This window comes from Oryctolagus cuniculus, chromosome 2 (genome assembly GCF_964237555.1).
Source record: "Oryctolagus cuniculus chromosome 2, mOryCun1.1, whole genome shotgun sequence".
NCBI lineage: Eukaryota > Metazoa > Chordata > Mammalia > Lagomorpha > Leporidae > Oryctolagus > Oryctolagus cuniculus.
The window spans coordinates 127,966,017-127,981,670 of NC_091433.1; the positions used below are offsets into that span (position 1 = coordinate 127,966,017).

Genomic DNA, 15,654 nt, shown 5'->3' on the forward strand with positions numbered 1-15,654 from the left:
CCCAGATGAAGGTGTATCAGGATAAACCTCTTTTGGTAGAAGACAGAGAAATGTCTCATCATTGTATAAAGTTCAACTGGACAGCATGGGTCTACACTATGTTTGAAATTATCTAGCAGTAAATGATCACAGGGGCTCCCTCTTAACCTGGGCCTTGAAAGCAATGTTGTGACTCTGAGCCAAGTCCTTGGCTGGAAGAGTTAACACATCTGCTTGTAGGACTCCCACAATTCAGGGAAGACCCTGAATTGGTCCACAGGACAATATTTGCTCACAGAAGAGTAAATGACTAAAAAGGAACCAGCAAGTAAACAATGGAGGGACACCATTTCCTTTTATAGACAATAAAATTCAAATTCAAAAGTCCTTTTAGAGCCTGTAGTTCTGCTTCCTACTACCCAGCACTCCATCCTACTTGGTCCTTAAAATTCTAAGAGAGCCAATTTGCATTACTGATAAGAATAGAGACATAACAAGGAGTTCTCCAAGGAATATCCTGCTCTTTCATCCTCTAGACTTGACCTGGCCCTGAAACTTGAAGTCTCCTGGCCTATGGCTGCACCTGCTCCAGGACATAATGCGTTTCTCACAGAGATCTATGTTTGCTTCTCTCAGAATAAAGGAGGATGGTACCAAAGTTCCATTGCCCATGTTCAAGGTTCAAGGCCATAAATGTGTGCTTGCTAGTGTGGCATCACTCATTTTTTTTTTTTCCATTAAGCCCCACATTTCTTTTTTTTTTTTTCTTTTTTTTTTTTTTTTTTTTTTTTTTGACAGGCAGAGTGGACAGTGAGAGAGAGAGACAGAGAGAGAAAGGTCTTCCTTTGCCGTTGGTTCACCCTCCAATGGCCGCCGCTGCAGCCGGCGCACCGCGCTGATCCGATGGCAGGAGCCAGGATCCAGGTGCTTTTCCTGGTCTCCCATGGGGTGCAGGGCCGAAGCACCTGGGCCATCCTCCACTGCACTCCCTGGCCACAGCAGAGAGCTGGCCTGGAAGAGGGGCAACCGGGACAGAATCCGGCGCCCCGAGCAGGACTAGAACCCAGTGTGCCGGCGCCGCAAGGTGGAGGATTAGCCTATTGAGCCACGGCGCCGGCTTTAAGCCCCACATTTCTTAAACTTTTCTGGATAGAGCCTCACAACTCAAACCTCCCACGGAACATACTGACCTGCTCAGGTAGATGTCCTGCTCAGGTGATTTCACCCCAGCCCAGGAAATGCTTGAACCCACAAAGTTTCAGCAAATGTCAAGACATCAGAGAAAAGCAGTGTTTGGTTTGCAACATTAGCATGGAGGCTGGAGTCACAATGAACCAGGAATGTAAGAACCAGGATATATAAATGATTCAGAAAAAGAAGACTTGGTTTAGAAACCAAGGTCAAGGCAAAGGTTGAAACATGCTGGGGGGTTGGGGGAATAACACAGAGATGAATGTTCCAGGAACCAAGAAGGGCACCCAAAATGAAGAGTTCAGGATACCCAGGGTCATATGCCTACAGCATCTCAAAGTCTGGTGGCTGCACTGCCCCTTGGCCGTAACATTCAATCACATCCTAGACCCTATACACACAATCAGTGAAGCCAGAAGCTGCATTTGAGTTTTTCTCTTTCTCTTCCCATTCCGCCAGTCATTTTACTTTCTCATGACCCACCTTTGTTGATCCCCTCCAAGAGCAGAGAGGACAAATCCCCAACTTAGACCCAGTGTATGTTGCAACTCACCTATCCAGAATATATGAAAACCAAAGCAGAAAATACAAGTACAAAGAGCTTCTACAACCAACACAATGGTGTTCAAGTTAATGCATTCTGCTAATGGTATTAGTCTTTAGTCCCTCATTCAGGATTTATTAATCTTATTTTATACCTGTAGTAACAAGCTTAACTCTTTGGTTTAGCAGTCCAAAAGCAGACAAGAAAATAGGAGACCCACAATTATAAAATGTAAACATAAAATCAAGTAACAAAACACAATGTGTGGCTATTGGGTACAACATTAGATAGCTCTAACTTAGTAGCTTCTGATAGTTATTGTGCAAATAATTAAATTATGTTCAATTTTCTTTGCTTAAGAACAGTATTCCCTTAATACATTCCAATCCATGCCCCATTTCCTAAAAATGCACACATTTCTCCTTAAGACCTCACCAGCCTAACTCCTGGGATCCCCACCAAAGCCAGCTTTGCCCAAGTCCCACAAAGGAAAGGAGCATTCTGCAGTGGCTGTCACTGATTCCCTCCAGCCCTGGGCCAATCCTGCTGGCCCAGAGCTCCATCCTATACAACCTTCTCAGCTCCACCGGTCACTAGGGGCAAAGCAGATGTAGGAGCATCAATGCCAGATGCCACCTCACAGCCCAGATGCCATCACCTTCTTCCACCTGGTCCTAAATGCCAATGTTATCCAAATACAACTCTGAGCTCCCTGCTCTGAGAGACAGTGTGGGGCTGACTAGCCCCCTGTTGCCCTCTGTATAGCCCTCCTGATCTTGGCTAAAGGGCTCTAACACCAGCCATGGTTCTGCATAAATCACTTTTCTTCCTGTTTAGGGCCCACTGGTCCTAAGGTGCCTGTCCCAGTCCAGAGTACTAAGATGGCACGCACAATCTGGGATAACTTGAGAAGAATTTATTAAAGAGGCTATTTACAAAGGTATGTGTCTTGGTCTGTTTTCTGTTTCTATAACAAAATACTAGAGGCTCGGTAATTTATGAAGAAAAGATTATTTTGACTCACAGTTTTGGAAGTCCAAGAGCATGGTGCTGGCATCTGTTCAGCTTCTGGTGAGGGCCTCATGTTGTTCCCTGCATAGCAGAAAAGCAGAAGACCAAGTAGGCACATGGGGAAAGAGTACGTGTGCAAGACCAAAAGCCAGAAGAGCTAAAGAAGCACAACTCGCTCTCCTGATAACTAATCCACTCTCAAGGTAACTGCATTCATCTCTTCATGAGGGCAGATCTCTGGCACCTAAAATGCCTCTTAATGTCCCCTCCACTTCTCAACACAGTTACATTAGGGACCAAGCCTCCATATGAATTTTGGTGGAGAAAAATCATACACAAACTCTAGCACTGTGGGCAAGGAACTGAGAACTCACAAAGGGTATGGCAGCATCTCAAAGTCATAAATGGCTTCCAATCACCCTGAGACCTGCAGGGCTAAGGGAACCTTAAGATGGAAAGGCAGAGTTCAGAAGGCGTCTGCCAAGAAATAAGATCTTTGGTCACGGGACAAAGCATCCTGGACTGATCCCAAAGAGAGGGAGGAATAAATCCACTGGCTCCATTCTCCTCCCATCCTCCCCTCTCCTGGAGGCTCCCCATTGGCTGCACCCAACCAGCAACTGGAGAGCAGGAGGCCCCCAGACGATAACCAGCATGGTGCCTTTGCCCTTCCTAGCTGAGAACCAGTTACCTCCATGGTTCTATGTAACATGTGCCCAGATTGCTGATGATGCATGTTATCAGGAGGAGAAAAGACTAATCTTTGCCTTAGGCAGTTTCAAATCCAGACACAGACAGAAACCCAAAGAAGGGAAGGAAGGAAAGAAAGCAGGTCAAAAATCTAAGCAAGACAATTCTTTCTGGCCTTATTCTCATGTGCTGGTGCTGACAACAGTTCCACCCTCCCTCATAGGCTCATCTGCTGACTTCCTACTCAAAAAACAGAGCCTTGCCGGCGCTGCGGCTCAATAGGCTAATCCTCCACCTTGCGGCGCCGGCACACCAGGTTCTAGTCCTGGTTGGGGTGCCGGATTCTGTCCCGGTTGCCCCTCTTCCAGGCCAGCTCTCTGCTGTGGCCCGGGAGTGCAGTGGAGGATGGCCCAAGTGCTTGGGCCCTGCACCCACATGGGAGACCAGGAGAAGCACCTGGCTCCTGCCTTCAGATCAGCGCGGTGCGCCAGCTGCAGCACGCCGGCCACGGCGGCCATTGGAGGGTGAACCAACGGCAAAAGGAAGACCTTTCTCTCTGTCTCTCTCTCTCTCTCTCTCTCTCTCTCTCACTGTCCACTCTGTCTGTCAAGAAAAAAAAAAAAAAAAAAAAACAGAGCCAGCAGATATTTTTTAAAATAAATCTAGGAAGACATAAATAGGAAGTTTATAGAAAAAGAAATACAGATGCTTTAGAAGCATGAAAAAAAACAGCTCAATCTCATTTGTAACTTGTGAACTGTGAAGGTGCTATTCCTTTTAACCTCTCATACTGACACAGATTAAAATATGACAGCACAGTGTCTTCATGGTCACAAGAATATCAAGTGGAGCAATTTGGATGCTTGTAAATTTAAATTTTACATACCTATTAGTTTAGCATTCCTATTTCTAGAAATTTATTCCACACATACACTCTCATATGCAAGAACAAATCTGAACGTGTATGGGAAAACAATAATTGGGAAAAATACTAATTATTTATCAATACAGAATTTTCTAAGTAAATGTTTTTTGTATACAATGGAATATAACACACTTTAAAATAGATACATACTCATTTTTGTGCTCTAGTAAAGAAACAACTCTAAGATTTATTATTTCAGAACAATGAGTAAGGCTCTGACTTGCACAGGTTTTTTTGTTGTTTGAGTAATATATGGAGGGTTGACATTTGACACAATGATTAAGACACCACTTGGAACCCCTGCATCCCATATTGGAGTACCAGGGCTCAAATCCCAGCTCCACTTCTGATTCCAGCTATTGCTAATGCACACACAGGGAGGCAGCAGGTGATGGCTCAAGTTCCTGCCACTCACGTGTAAGACTCAGCTTGAGTTTCAGGCTCCTGGCTTCCTGACTGCTATTCACATTTCGGGAATGACCCAGTGAATTAGATGGGAGATTCATTCTCTCTCTCTCTCTCTTTGCCTTTCAAAAAAAAACAAAGAAATAATTTTTCTAAAGTCATATGTACATGTAATGGTGGGAGGGAGGGGAAGGGAGAGCCGGAACCACTTGGAATAGAGTACAAGAAAAAAGAAGCTCATTCCTTTCCACCAGTCACACTTACACTCTGTGAATTTGTTCTTTCCCTGTTCCAGGATGACACAGTAGACAGGTCTTATAATTATCCCAGCCATGCTTGGAGAATTTAAAAGTCTCCCAATCACATTCAGTTACAAGAAAAAACTCTTTTCAGGAGTGTCACAGTGCACCCAGCATAACAATGGCAATCACAGTCTAGTCCCACATAAACCTTCTCCCTTCCTTTTCTGCCCAGGCCTATCCTAGGCAGCAATGGCTGCAGGTCAGTGTTCTTGGGGAGAGGTGTGGTAGGTAGCACAAGGGTGGCTGCCCTTCCCCCAGTCACTTGCTGGATAAGGCTTCTGACCCTACCATGACCTCGGAGCAAGGGCAGAGGACTGGAGAGGAGAGCAGACTGTTCTGTGGCTGGTGCCAAAGTCACTGAGCCTCTTTCTCACTGCGGGTGACAGAGGCAGAGCTGCTGGGTGGTTGTTTTAAAACAAGCTGTTGCAGGTTTTGGTTTCCTTTTCGTTTTCATCCCTGGAGCTTCTCCCAGTGGGGACTGGTAGCCATGGTTCCCCTGACAGAGGTGTACTGCCTCTCCCTGAGGCCCACTGACTCACTCTGCTGGGATCATATAGTCCCAACCAAGAAAGTCCTCTGGGGTGGGACTTAAGACAGCCCCAGGCTGCTCCCCTCAGCCTGACAGAATACATATCTGGTCCCCTTCAAACAACTTCGTACCACAGCTACTGAAAATGCAGTTCAGTTCCAGGGGAGCCACCTGTCTTGCAGCAGACAGTGTTAAAAGAGTCTTTTGCCTTTTCTAGAGGGAAACGGATACCCTTCCTCAGGAGGAATCTTCAAAAACCATCATGGAAAACAGAACAGAAAAATAGAAGCTTGATTTCTCAACATAAGCTCCATCCAGGTCAATGTGAGTGATGACACCTGCCTTTTAGTCCATCCCTAAAGACCTGAGGGTCCTGGGAGTTTCATCACATCCACACCATCTTTCTCACATTGCTAAGTGAAGAAAAAATGAGTGTCCTTGAAAGATCTTTTTTAAAATTAAGAAACAAGGGGCCACTGCTGTGGCATAGCAGGTAAAGCCGCCACCTGCAATACCGGCATCTCATATGGGCACAGGTTCAAATTCCAGGTGCTCCACTTCAGATCCAGTAGAGCATGGCCCAAGTGCTTGGGCCCCTGCACCCACATGGGAGATCAGGAAGAAGCTCCTGGCTCCTGGCTTCAGCCATTTGGGGAGTAAACTTGCAGATGGAAGATTTCTCTCTCCTTATCTCTTCCTCTCTCTAAATCTTTCAAGTAAATAAATCTTTTTAAAAAAAAAGATTAAGAAACATCAAGTCAGAAAGGACTGTAAGGTGGGTGCCAAATGATTTCCCATGGAAATTCTCAAAAAGGGCTCCTGCTGGATAAGCAGATTGAACAGGAACACCATCATAGTGCAGAAGGACTCCGATGAAGCTTTCCTGAGTGTTTTTCTACTAAAGCTTTGGCTAACTTTCTTAAAACACTCTCATAACAAGGATGAAAGAAAAATTTATTTTTCATTGTATATCTCTTTTTAAGATTTATTTAGGGGCCAGCGCTGTGGCATAGCAGGTAAAGCCACCACCTTGCAGTGCTGGCATCCCATATGAGTGCTGGTCCAAGACCCAGCTGCTCTACTTCCGATCCAGCTCTCTGCTATGGCCTGGGAAAGCAGTCGACGATGGCCCAAGTGCTTGGTCCCCTGCACCCCCATAGGAGACCCAGGAGAAGCTCCTGGTTCCTGGCTTTGGATCAGCGCAGTTCCAGCTGTTGTAGCCAACTGGGGAGTGAATCAGCAGATGGGAAGACCTCTCTCTAAAGATTTATTTATGTATTTGAAAGTCAGAGTTACACAGAGAGAGAAGGAGAGGGAGAGGGAGAGGGAGAGGGAGAGGGAGAGGGAGAGGCAGAGGGAGAGGCAGAGAGAGACAGAGAGAGAGAGAGAAGGAGAGGGAGAGGGAGAGGGAGAGGGAGAGACAGGTCTCCCCATCTCCCCAACTGGCCACAACAGCTAGAACTGTGCCAATCCAGAACCAGGAGCTTCTTCTGGGTTTCCCATGGGGGTGCAGGGGCCCAAGGACTTGAGCCATCCTCTGCTGCTTTCCCAGGTGCATTAACAAGAAGCTGGATCAGAAATGGAGGAGCATGGACTCGAACATGAGCCCATTTGGAATGCCAGCGTTACAAATGGCAGCTTTGCCCCTAGGCCACAACGCTGGCCTCTGTGTATCCTTTCAAATTTTTATAATGTCATATAATACTTTTGTTTGTTTTTAAGATTTATTTATTTATTTGAAAGAGTTACACAGAGAGAGAAGGAGAGGGAGAGGGTGAGAGAAAGAGAGAGATCTTCCATCCGATGGTTCACTCCCCAGTTGGCCACAATGGCCAAAGCTGCACCCATCTGAAGCCAGGAACCAGGAGCTTCTTCCAGGTCTCCCATGTGGGTGCAGGAGTCCAAGGACCTGGCCATCTTCTACTGCCTTCCCAGGCCATAGCAGAGAGCTGGATAGGAAGTGGAGCAGCCAGGTCTCGAACCGGCGCCCATATGGGATGCCGGTGCTTTAGGCCTGGGTTTTAACCCATTGTGCCACAGCACGGCCCCCATATATTACTTTTGAAACTAAACCAAAATCTGGGACAGGTGTTGTGGCATAGAAGGTTAAGCCACTGCTTGGATGCCTACATCCCGTATTGGACAGAGTTCCTGGGACCAAGTCTCCTCCACTTCTGATCCAGCTTCTACCTGATGTACCTAGGAAGCAGCAGATGATGGATCAAGTGTTCAAGTACCAGATACCCATTGGGGTAACCCAGATGGAGTTACTGGCTCCTGGCTTCCACCTGGCCCAGCCCCAGCTAATGTGGGCACTTCGGGAGTGAGCCAACAGATAGAAGACATCTGTGTCACTCTGTCTCGCTCTGTCTTCCAAGTAAATGCAAATGAGCAAACTTTAAAACTAAGCCAAGATCTATTTAATATCTTTTTATAATGGAAGATATTTGTATACATCAAGATGAAAAGATCTCATTGACACAATAGCAAGCAACTTACCAGTTACAAAATATATTGAAAGAAATTCTCATTTACAATAGAAACCTAAGAGATAAAATTCAGACATAGGTAAAATCTATAAGAAGTAAACTTTAAAATTCTACTGAGGTATATAAAAGAATAATTGAGTAAGTGGAATAGTAGACCCTGTTCTCCTGTTCTCAAGAGACTCAATAATTTAAAGATGTCAATTCTTCCTAAATTAAACTAGAAATTTCAAAAGATCTCAGTAAAAATGCCAGTGGATGTGGAATGTGCAGATCAGGCAAGCTGATTCCAAAGTTTATATGAAAAAATAGAAATGAAAAACAGAAAACTTTTAGTTCCACCAGAAAGCAGAACATTTTGTAGCATGTTGATAATTTATATCACTTGGGAGACTTCTGGGCAAACAAAACCATTGAAACACCACTAAAGGACAAGGAAGCAATGAACAAAAGTGTAAACTAACAATTCAAAGAGAACCGGAGGGGAAGAAGTTATGAAACGGGCACTTTTATAGCACAGACTCTGTAACAATGAGGAGCCACCACAGACCCCCAGAAAAATTGAGGAGGCAGAGAAATAACGCTCCAAGAGAAGCAGAAATGAGACTGGGGACTGAAAACGGGGATTTGCTGAAAGTCTGTTTACAAGACGGTTAGAAACCCTGGTCCTCTCCCCAGTCTTGCCAAGGTAAACAATGTCCCGCACTCCTATTGATTTATTCTCTGGATGAGCAGAAATTGAAAACCAAAATTATTTTCAACATGGCATCTAGCCTCTAACCAGCCAAAGAACCAAGTCAACATGAGGTTAAGAGATTTTTTTCAGACGTGTCCTTTTCTAGAAGCTCGTTTGAAGAAGTCCTTCTCAAATTCCCGTGGGCACAGCAATACCTGAGGATTTTACAAATTCATGACTCATAAGGTTGGAGATTCTGCACTTCCAACAGGTCCCTGGGAATACTGATGCTGCCAGCCCTGGACCACACTCAGAGTGGCAAAACGCTGGAGTAGCAGTTTTCCTTTTTTTTTTTTTTTTAAGATTTTATTTAGGGGCCAGCCTCGTGGTGTAGCTGGTAAAGCCACTGCCCGCAGTGCCAGCATCCAATATGGACACCGGTTTGAATCCCGGCTGCTCCACTTCTGTTCCAGCTCTCTGCTATGGCCTGGGAAATCAGTGGAAGATGGCCCAAGTCCTTGCACCCCTGCACCTACGTGGGAGAACTGGAGGAGGCTCCTGGCTCTTGGGTTAGGATCAGCACAGCTCTGGCCGTTGCAGCCAACTGGGGAGTGAACTAGCAGATGAAACACCTCTCTCTCTCCCTCTCCCTCTCCTTCACTCTCTGCATAGCTCTTTCAAATAAATAAATAAATAAATCTTTTAAAAAAAAAGATTGTATGTATTTATTTGAGAGATAGAGTTACAGACAGTGAGAGGGAGAGACAGAAAGGTCTTCTTTCCGCTGGTTCACTCCCCAGATGGCCGCAACAGCCAGAGCTGAGCTGATCCCCAGCCAGGAACCAGGAGCTTCTTTCCAGCTCTCCTGCATGCATGCAGGGGCCCAAGCACTTGGGCCACGTTCTGCTTCTTTCCCAGGCCATAGCAGAGAGCTGGATCAGAAGAAGAGCAGCCAGGACTAGAACAGGCACTAGAACTGTACGAGATGCCGGCACCACAGGCACTACGCCACAGTGCGGGCCCCTACAGTGGCAGTTTTCAAAGTGTGGTTGAGAGGCCTCTGGGGTCTCCTGCTATCACTGCAGAGATCAGTGAAGTCTTCACTTTTCCAAGTGTCTCTGTAAGACCAGATCTCCTTCATTCAATTCCACTAAAATGACAGACCACAACAGGCCAGACATGGAAGAGAATTGCAAAGTTGGGAAATAATGCTGCTCTTCTTAGTAACTTTCTTGTTTTAAAAACTACTGTTATTTTTCCATAAAGAATGTTATTTATGTTAGTATGATATTAACATGTTTTAATATTACAATATATTTTAATATTGTTATTTTGAAATGAATTCATGATTATTTTAAAGATCTCTCAACATTCATTTCTAGCCTGGTAAATACTGATAGATATAACTACATACACAAAAGTTCTCTAGGGTCAGTCCTCAACAACTTTAAAGAATATAAAAGGATCCTGAGATTCCAAGTTTTTTTTTTTTTAAGATTTTACTTATTTATTTGAAAGGCAGAGTTACAGAGAGAGAGACAGACAGAAAGGTCTTCCATCTGCTAGTTCACTCCCCAAATGGCCACAATGACCCAAAGCCACAAGCCAGGAACTTCTTCTGGGTCTCCCACAGGTGTGCAAGAGCCTAAGAACTTAGGCCATCTTCTACTGATTTCCAAGCAATTGCAGAGAGCTGGATCGGAGGAAGAGCCAGAACTCAAAACTGGTTTCCACATAGGATGCCAGCACTGTAGGCAGAGGCTTAGCCCACTACACCACAGCGCCGGCCCCCGAGACTCAAATATTTGAGAACAGCTGTACCAAGAGTGTAAGCCAGGAAGAACAGAGGAATTGCACAAAACAGGGACTACACTGCGGGAGAGAGCGATGCCAGTGACAGCAGCTGTGCTAGTTTCTCTGCCTGATATAACAAATCACAATACAGGTAGTGACTGGAAACAAATTAAGTTCCCTATCTCGCAATTTCTGCAGGCCAGTCATCAGAGCACAGTGTGGTTTAGCTGGGTCTGTGCTTAGTCTCACAAGGCCAAATCAGTAGTACTCAGTCCCTTCTGAAGGCTGCAGGGATGAATCTGCTCCCAAGCTTGGGCACACTGTTGGCAGAACTCAGTTGCATAGTTGTAGCAGAGAGGTCTTGGTTTCCCTGGAGTCAGTCAGCTTCCGGAGCTACCCCAGGTCTTGGCACACAGGTCCTTCCTCCCACATCAAAGCCAGCAGCAGCAGTCCAGTCTTTCTGAGGTTTCTAATGTCTCTCACCTCTCCTCCTGCCACAAGTCTCTGATTTTTCTCCCTTCCTTTTCAGCTTTCAAGACTCGTGATTACATTGGACCATATAGAATAATCTATTTTAAGATCAGCCAGTCAGTAACCTTAGCAACATCCACAAAGACCCCCACTGCAGTGTGTAGATGAGTGTCTGACTGAATCACACAGGTGGATGGGAATCTTAGGTAACATCTTCAGATTTCTGCTAACACAAGAGCAAAGAGACACCTTCAGATAACAGCAGGTGTAGGATCGACCAGTCCAGATTTAGCAGGCTGAGGTCAATTTAAATGGTCCAATTTAAAATGGACTGAGCAAAGTAAAATAAAAGGAACAATAATGTTTGATATGAGAAATATTACCAGCAGACATGGAATATAAATACAAGACTTTTAGACAAGCTTAGCTAGAAGTTCATAAAAATCTAGACAAATGAAAAAACAATGTGTGTGTTACTCCAGAAAAAAATTAAGGACCTTAACAAGATCGGAGCTTCCATCTTCACAAGGAAGGAGTTCACTTCTTTGGCTTACGGTGAACAATCTTTGCATAGTCCTAATGTTGCAAACACTGACTATTAACAACAACCACAAAAAATATATATAACTGCGATGGGTATGGAAGAAGGGAACATGGGGAAGCGAGAAGGAAGTCAATTGATGAATGGAAAACTATCAGCATAAGTTTATTGCTTGGAAATACAGAAGCACATATTGAAGAAAAAGGTTATAGTAGCTGAAGGCGGTCCCCTCTGAAAAGCAGGATTGGGAGTTGCAGGGCTATTTCTCACCACCCACCAGCATACCTAATAGCCCCCAATGCTAGGGGTTCTGGCTGCCTCCCTGTCACACCTCCACCATTCACTCTTTACTCTTCCTAAAGCTGTATTATGAAATCTGTATTCATTAAATAAAAGCTTTCTAAATTTAAAAAGTAAAAAAAAATAGAAAATAAAAAAGAGATTAATGGGTGGAAGGCAGGAGAGAGAATACTCAACCCAATATCCTGGCAGCTGCAGACGGTGCCTCCTCAAAGCTCCAGTTCAGAGCTGGCTCCAACATCCTCTCCCCTTGCCCCTTGAGGCCCAGGATGGAGACCAACCCCTGCTGTTGCTCTCCCTCAGGTACCTCATCATCCCTACTGAATCCCTTAATTACATCCACATCTCTAAAAAGCATCCATTTACTAAAGTCTCTATAATCTGAGTACTTCTGCTTTCTGCCTGATGCAAATAAAACCATGTGTGATTTTTTAAAATTTTGTATATACTCAAGGTGTATTCTTAAAAAAAAAAAAGACCTGTATTCTTTAAAAATATAAAAATCATGGATAACAAAGAAAATCTAAAGATTTGACCAAGGTTAAAGAAGAAAAAGAAAGGGGCACAGTAGTTAAGCCACTGCCTACAATACCAGCATCCCATATCCTAGTGCTGGTTTGATCTTCCACTGCTCCACTTCTGATCCAGCTCCCCACGAATGCTCCTGGGAGGGCAGGAAAAGATGCTCCAAGTGCTTGGGCCCCTCCCACCATATGGAGATCTGGAGGGAGTTCCAGGCTCCTGGCTCCTAGTTTTGGATTGGCCCAGTCCTGGTCACTGAGTCCACTTGAGGAATAAACCAGCAGGTAGAAGATCTCTTTCTCTCCTTCTTTCTCTGCTGCTATTTTCTTTTTCATTTTTGCCTTTTCTTTCTGCTTTCCAAATAAGCAAACATTTAAAAAAGCAAAATGACCAAAAAAAGACATGAAAACTAAATAAAAAGAGTGACCTTGGATTACATCTATACCGAAGAAAAAAATTTATTATGAAAATTACTATAAAGGACATTATTGAAACAACTGACAAAACTTGAATAAGTCCCAGAGGACTGATAATAGCATTGTAATGAAGTTAAATTTCCTGATATTGATCACGGTACTGTGATTCTATAAATAAATGTTCCTGTTCTTAGAAAATATGTTACTGAAGTTATAGTAAAGAGGCATCATGCCTGCAACTCACTCTTAAATGGTTTTGAATAACAATTTTCCAGACTATTTATGTAATAAAGAGAGTGACAAATTAAACTAATGTGAATATGAGTGATGGGAATTCTTTGCACTAGTCCTGCGCTCAAGTTTGAAGTTATTTCAAAATGTAAAGTGTCATAAAACATAGATTATGTTGACAAATAGTTTGGGACTGGAACATGAACAGACAGATCTATAGAGCAGCGGAGACAGAGAATCCATAAATACATGCATCCCGACACATGGGAGTCAATATTTTACAGAGGTGGCATTTCAACACTCTGTGCACTGAGGGTGGGGCAGCACTGGGTTATTTTTTTAAATGGTACATGGAAATCTGAGTGTCCAGAAAAGAAGGGAAACCAGATCCCTATCTTACTCTACAGGCCAGAAAAACAAATTCTAGATGGATCCAAAACTTAAACATAAAAAGCAAACAAAGATAACAAAAGAAGAAAACCAAAGGAAGAAGAAGACTTAGTAGAAGAAAGAGGCCACCTGTCTCCAGGCACCTGGGAATCCACTCCCTTTGCAACTGGCTGCAATCTCCCGCCTAGCCCAGGCCAATCCTCCCACCTGAATCAAGAACTAATGATGAAAAGACCAGTAGGGAATGGAAGTGGACTCCATCATGATGCTTTCACTGGTCTGCTTTGATGGAGGCAGTGGGGTGCCCACTAAGGAGCCAACGGGGTTTGGGCTGGCATTGTGACAAGGCAGAATAAAGCAGCCAACTGTGCTGCCAGCATCCTGTGGGGGCATCAGTTTGTGTCACAGCTGCTCCACTTCTGATCGAGCTCGCTGCTAATGGCCTGAGAAAACCATCAGAAGACAGTCTAAGTGTTTGGGCCCCTGACACCCATGTGGGAGACTCAAAGGAAACTCCAGGCTCCTGGTTTCAGCCTGGTCCAGTACTGGCAGTTGCAGCCATCTGGGGAATAAACCAGCAGATGTAAGATCTCCCTCCCTGACTTTAGAAATAAATAAATTTGGCCAGCGCTGCGACTCACTAGACTAATCCTCCTCCTGCAGCGCTGGCACACCGGATTCTAGTCCCAGCTGGGGTGCTGGATTCTGTCCCGGTTGCTCCTCTTCCAGTCCAGCTCTCTGCTGTGGCCCGGGAAGGCAGTGCAGGATGGCCCAAGTGCTTGGGCCCTGCACCCGCATGGGAGACCAGGAGGAAGCACCTGGCTCCTGGCTTCGGATCGGTGCAGCACACCGGCCATAGCAGCCATTTGGGGGGTGAACCAACAGAAGGAAGACCTTTTTCTCTATCTCTCTCTCTCTCTCACTAACTCTGCCTGTCAAAAAAAAAAAAAAAAAGAAAGAAAGAAAGAAATCTTACCAAAAAAAAAAAAAGGAGCCACAGGGTCCCCATGGCACCTGCTTTGTGGGGGAGGGTGGCTGAGCTGGGGGAGACCCACTTCTTGTTCCTGCTGCCCACTTTCCAACCCTGCTTCTTCAGACTCACTGCTCATTCCACGAGCTACAGCACTGTCAGTTCCTTTATTGTTTAAAATCAACCACAGCTTGTTTCTGTTGCTTACAGCTTAGAATGCTAACTTCACACATTTTCACACTTGTTTCATATGAAAGGTGTGGCAATCACAGATACTCTAATCGACAGCTAGCTTATTGCCCTTAAAATTACATCAGCTGGGGTGGCGCTGTGGCATAATAGGTTAAGCCTCTGCTTGCAGCACTGCTATCCCATACAGGCACCGGATCTAGTTCCAGCTTCTCCTCTTCCGACCCAGCTCTCTGCATGTGGCCTGGAAAGCAGTGGAAGATGGTCCAAGCGTTTGGGCCTCTGCACCTATGTGGGAGATCCAGAAGAAACTCCTGGCTCCCAGCTTCAGATCGGCCCAGCTCCAGCCTTTGTGGTCATTTGGGGAGTGAACCAGCAGATGGAAGACATCTCTGTCTATAACTCTGCCTCTCAAATAAACCAAGAATCATAAGTCAACAAACAACATGTGCTGGCAAGGATGTGGGGAGAAGGGTACCTTAATCCACTGTTGGTGGGAATGTAAACTGGCACAGCCACTGTGGAAGACAATATGGAGATATCTCAGAAAGCTGAATATAGACCTATCATACGACCCAGCCATCCCACTTCTTGGCAATTTATCCAAAAGAAATGAAACCAGCATATGAAAGAGTTATCTGTACCCCTATGTTCATTTCAGCTCAATTTATAATAGCGAAGATATGGAAGCAACCCCCATGTCCATCAACCAAAGACTGAATAAAGAAATTATGGTATATTTATACTATGGAATACTACACAGTGACAAAGAAAAATGAAATCCTGTCATTTTCAACAAAGTGGATGCAACTGGAAACCATTATTCTTAGTGATTCCAGTCACAAAAGGAAAAATACCATATGTTCTCTCCGATTTGTGAAAACTAATAGAGCACTTAAAATGTAATCTGGGGCCGGCACTGTGGCATAGTGGGTAAAAGCCACCGCCAGCAGTGCCGGCATCCCCTATGGGCGCCGGTTCGAGTCCCTGCTGCTCCTCTTCCAATCCAGCTTTCTGCTTTGGCCTAGGATAGCAGTAGAAGATGGTCCAAGTCCTTGGGCCCCTGCACCCGTGAGAGAGATCTGGAAGAAG

General features: G+C 44.9%; 1 protein-coding gene across 2 annotated transcripts in view; it reads right to left on the reverse strand.

The window, feature by feature from the left end:
* The window catches only part of POLE4 (DNA polymerase epsilon 4, accessory subunit), a 172,525-nt gene that overhangs the window by 120,084 nt on the left and 36,787 nt on the right, over positions 1-15,654 (reverse strand). For both annotated transcript variants that reach the window (XM_070068860.1, XM_070068861.1), the window contains exon 4: positions 2,739-2,806. In XM_070068860.1, coding sequence (XP_069924961.1) covers positions 2,739-2,806 — 68 coding nt within the window. The remainder of the gene's footprint in view (positions 1-2,738; positions 2,807-15,654) is intronic.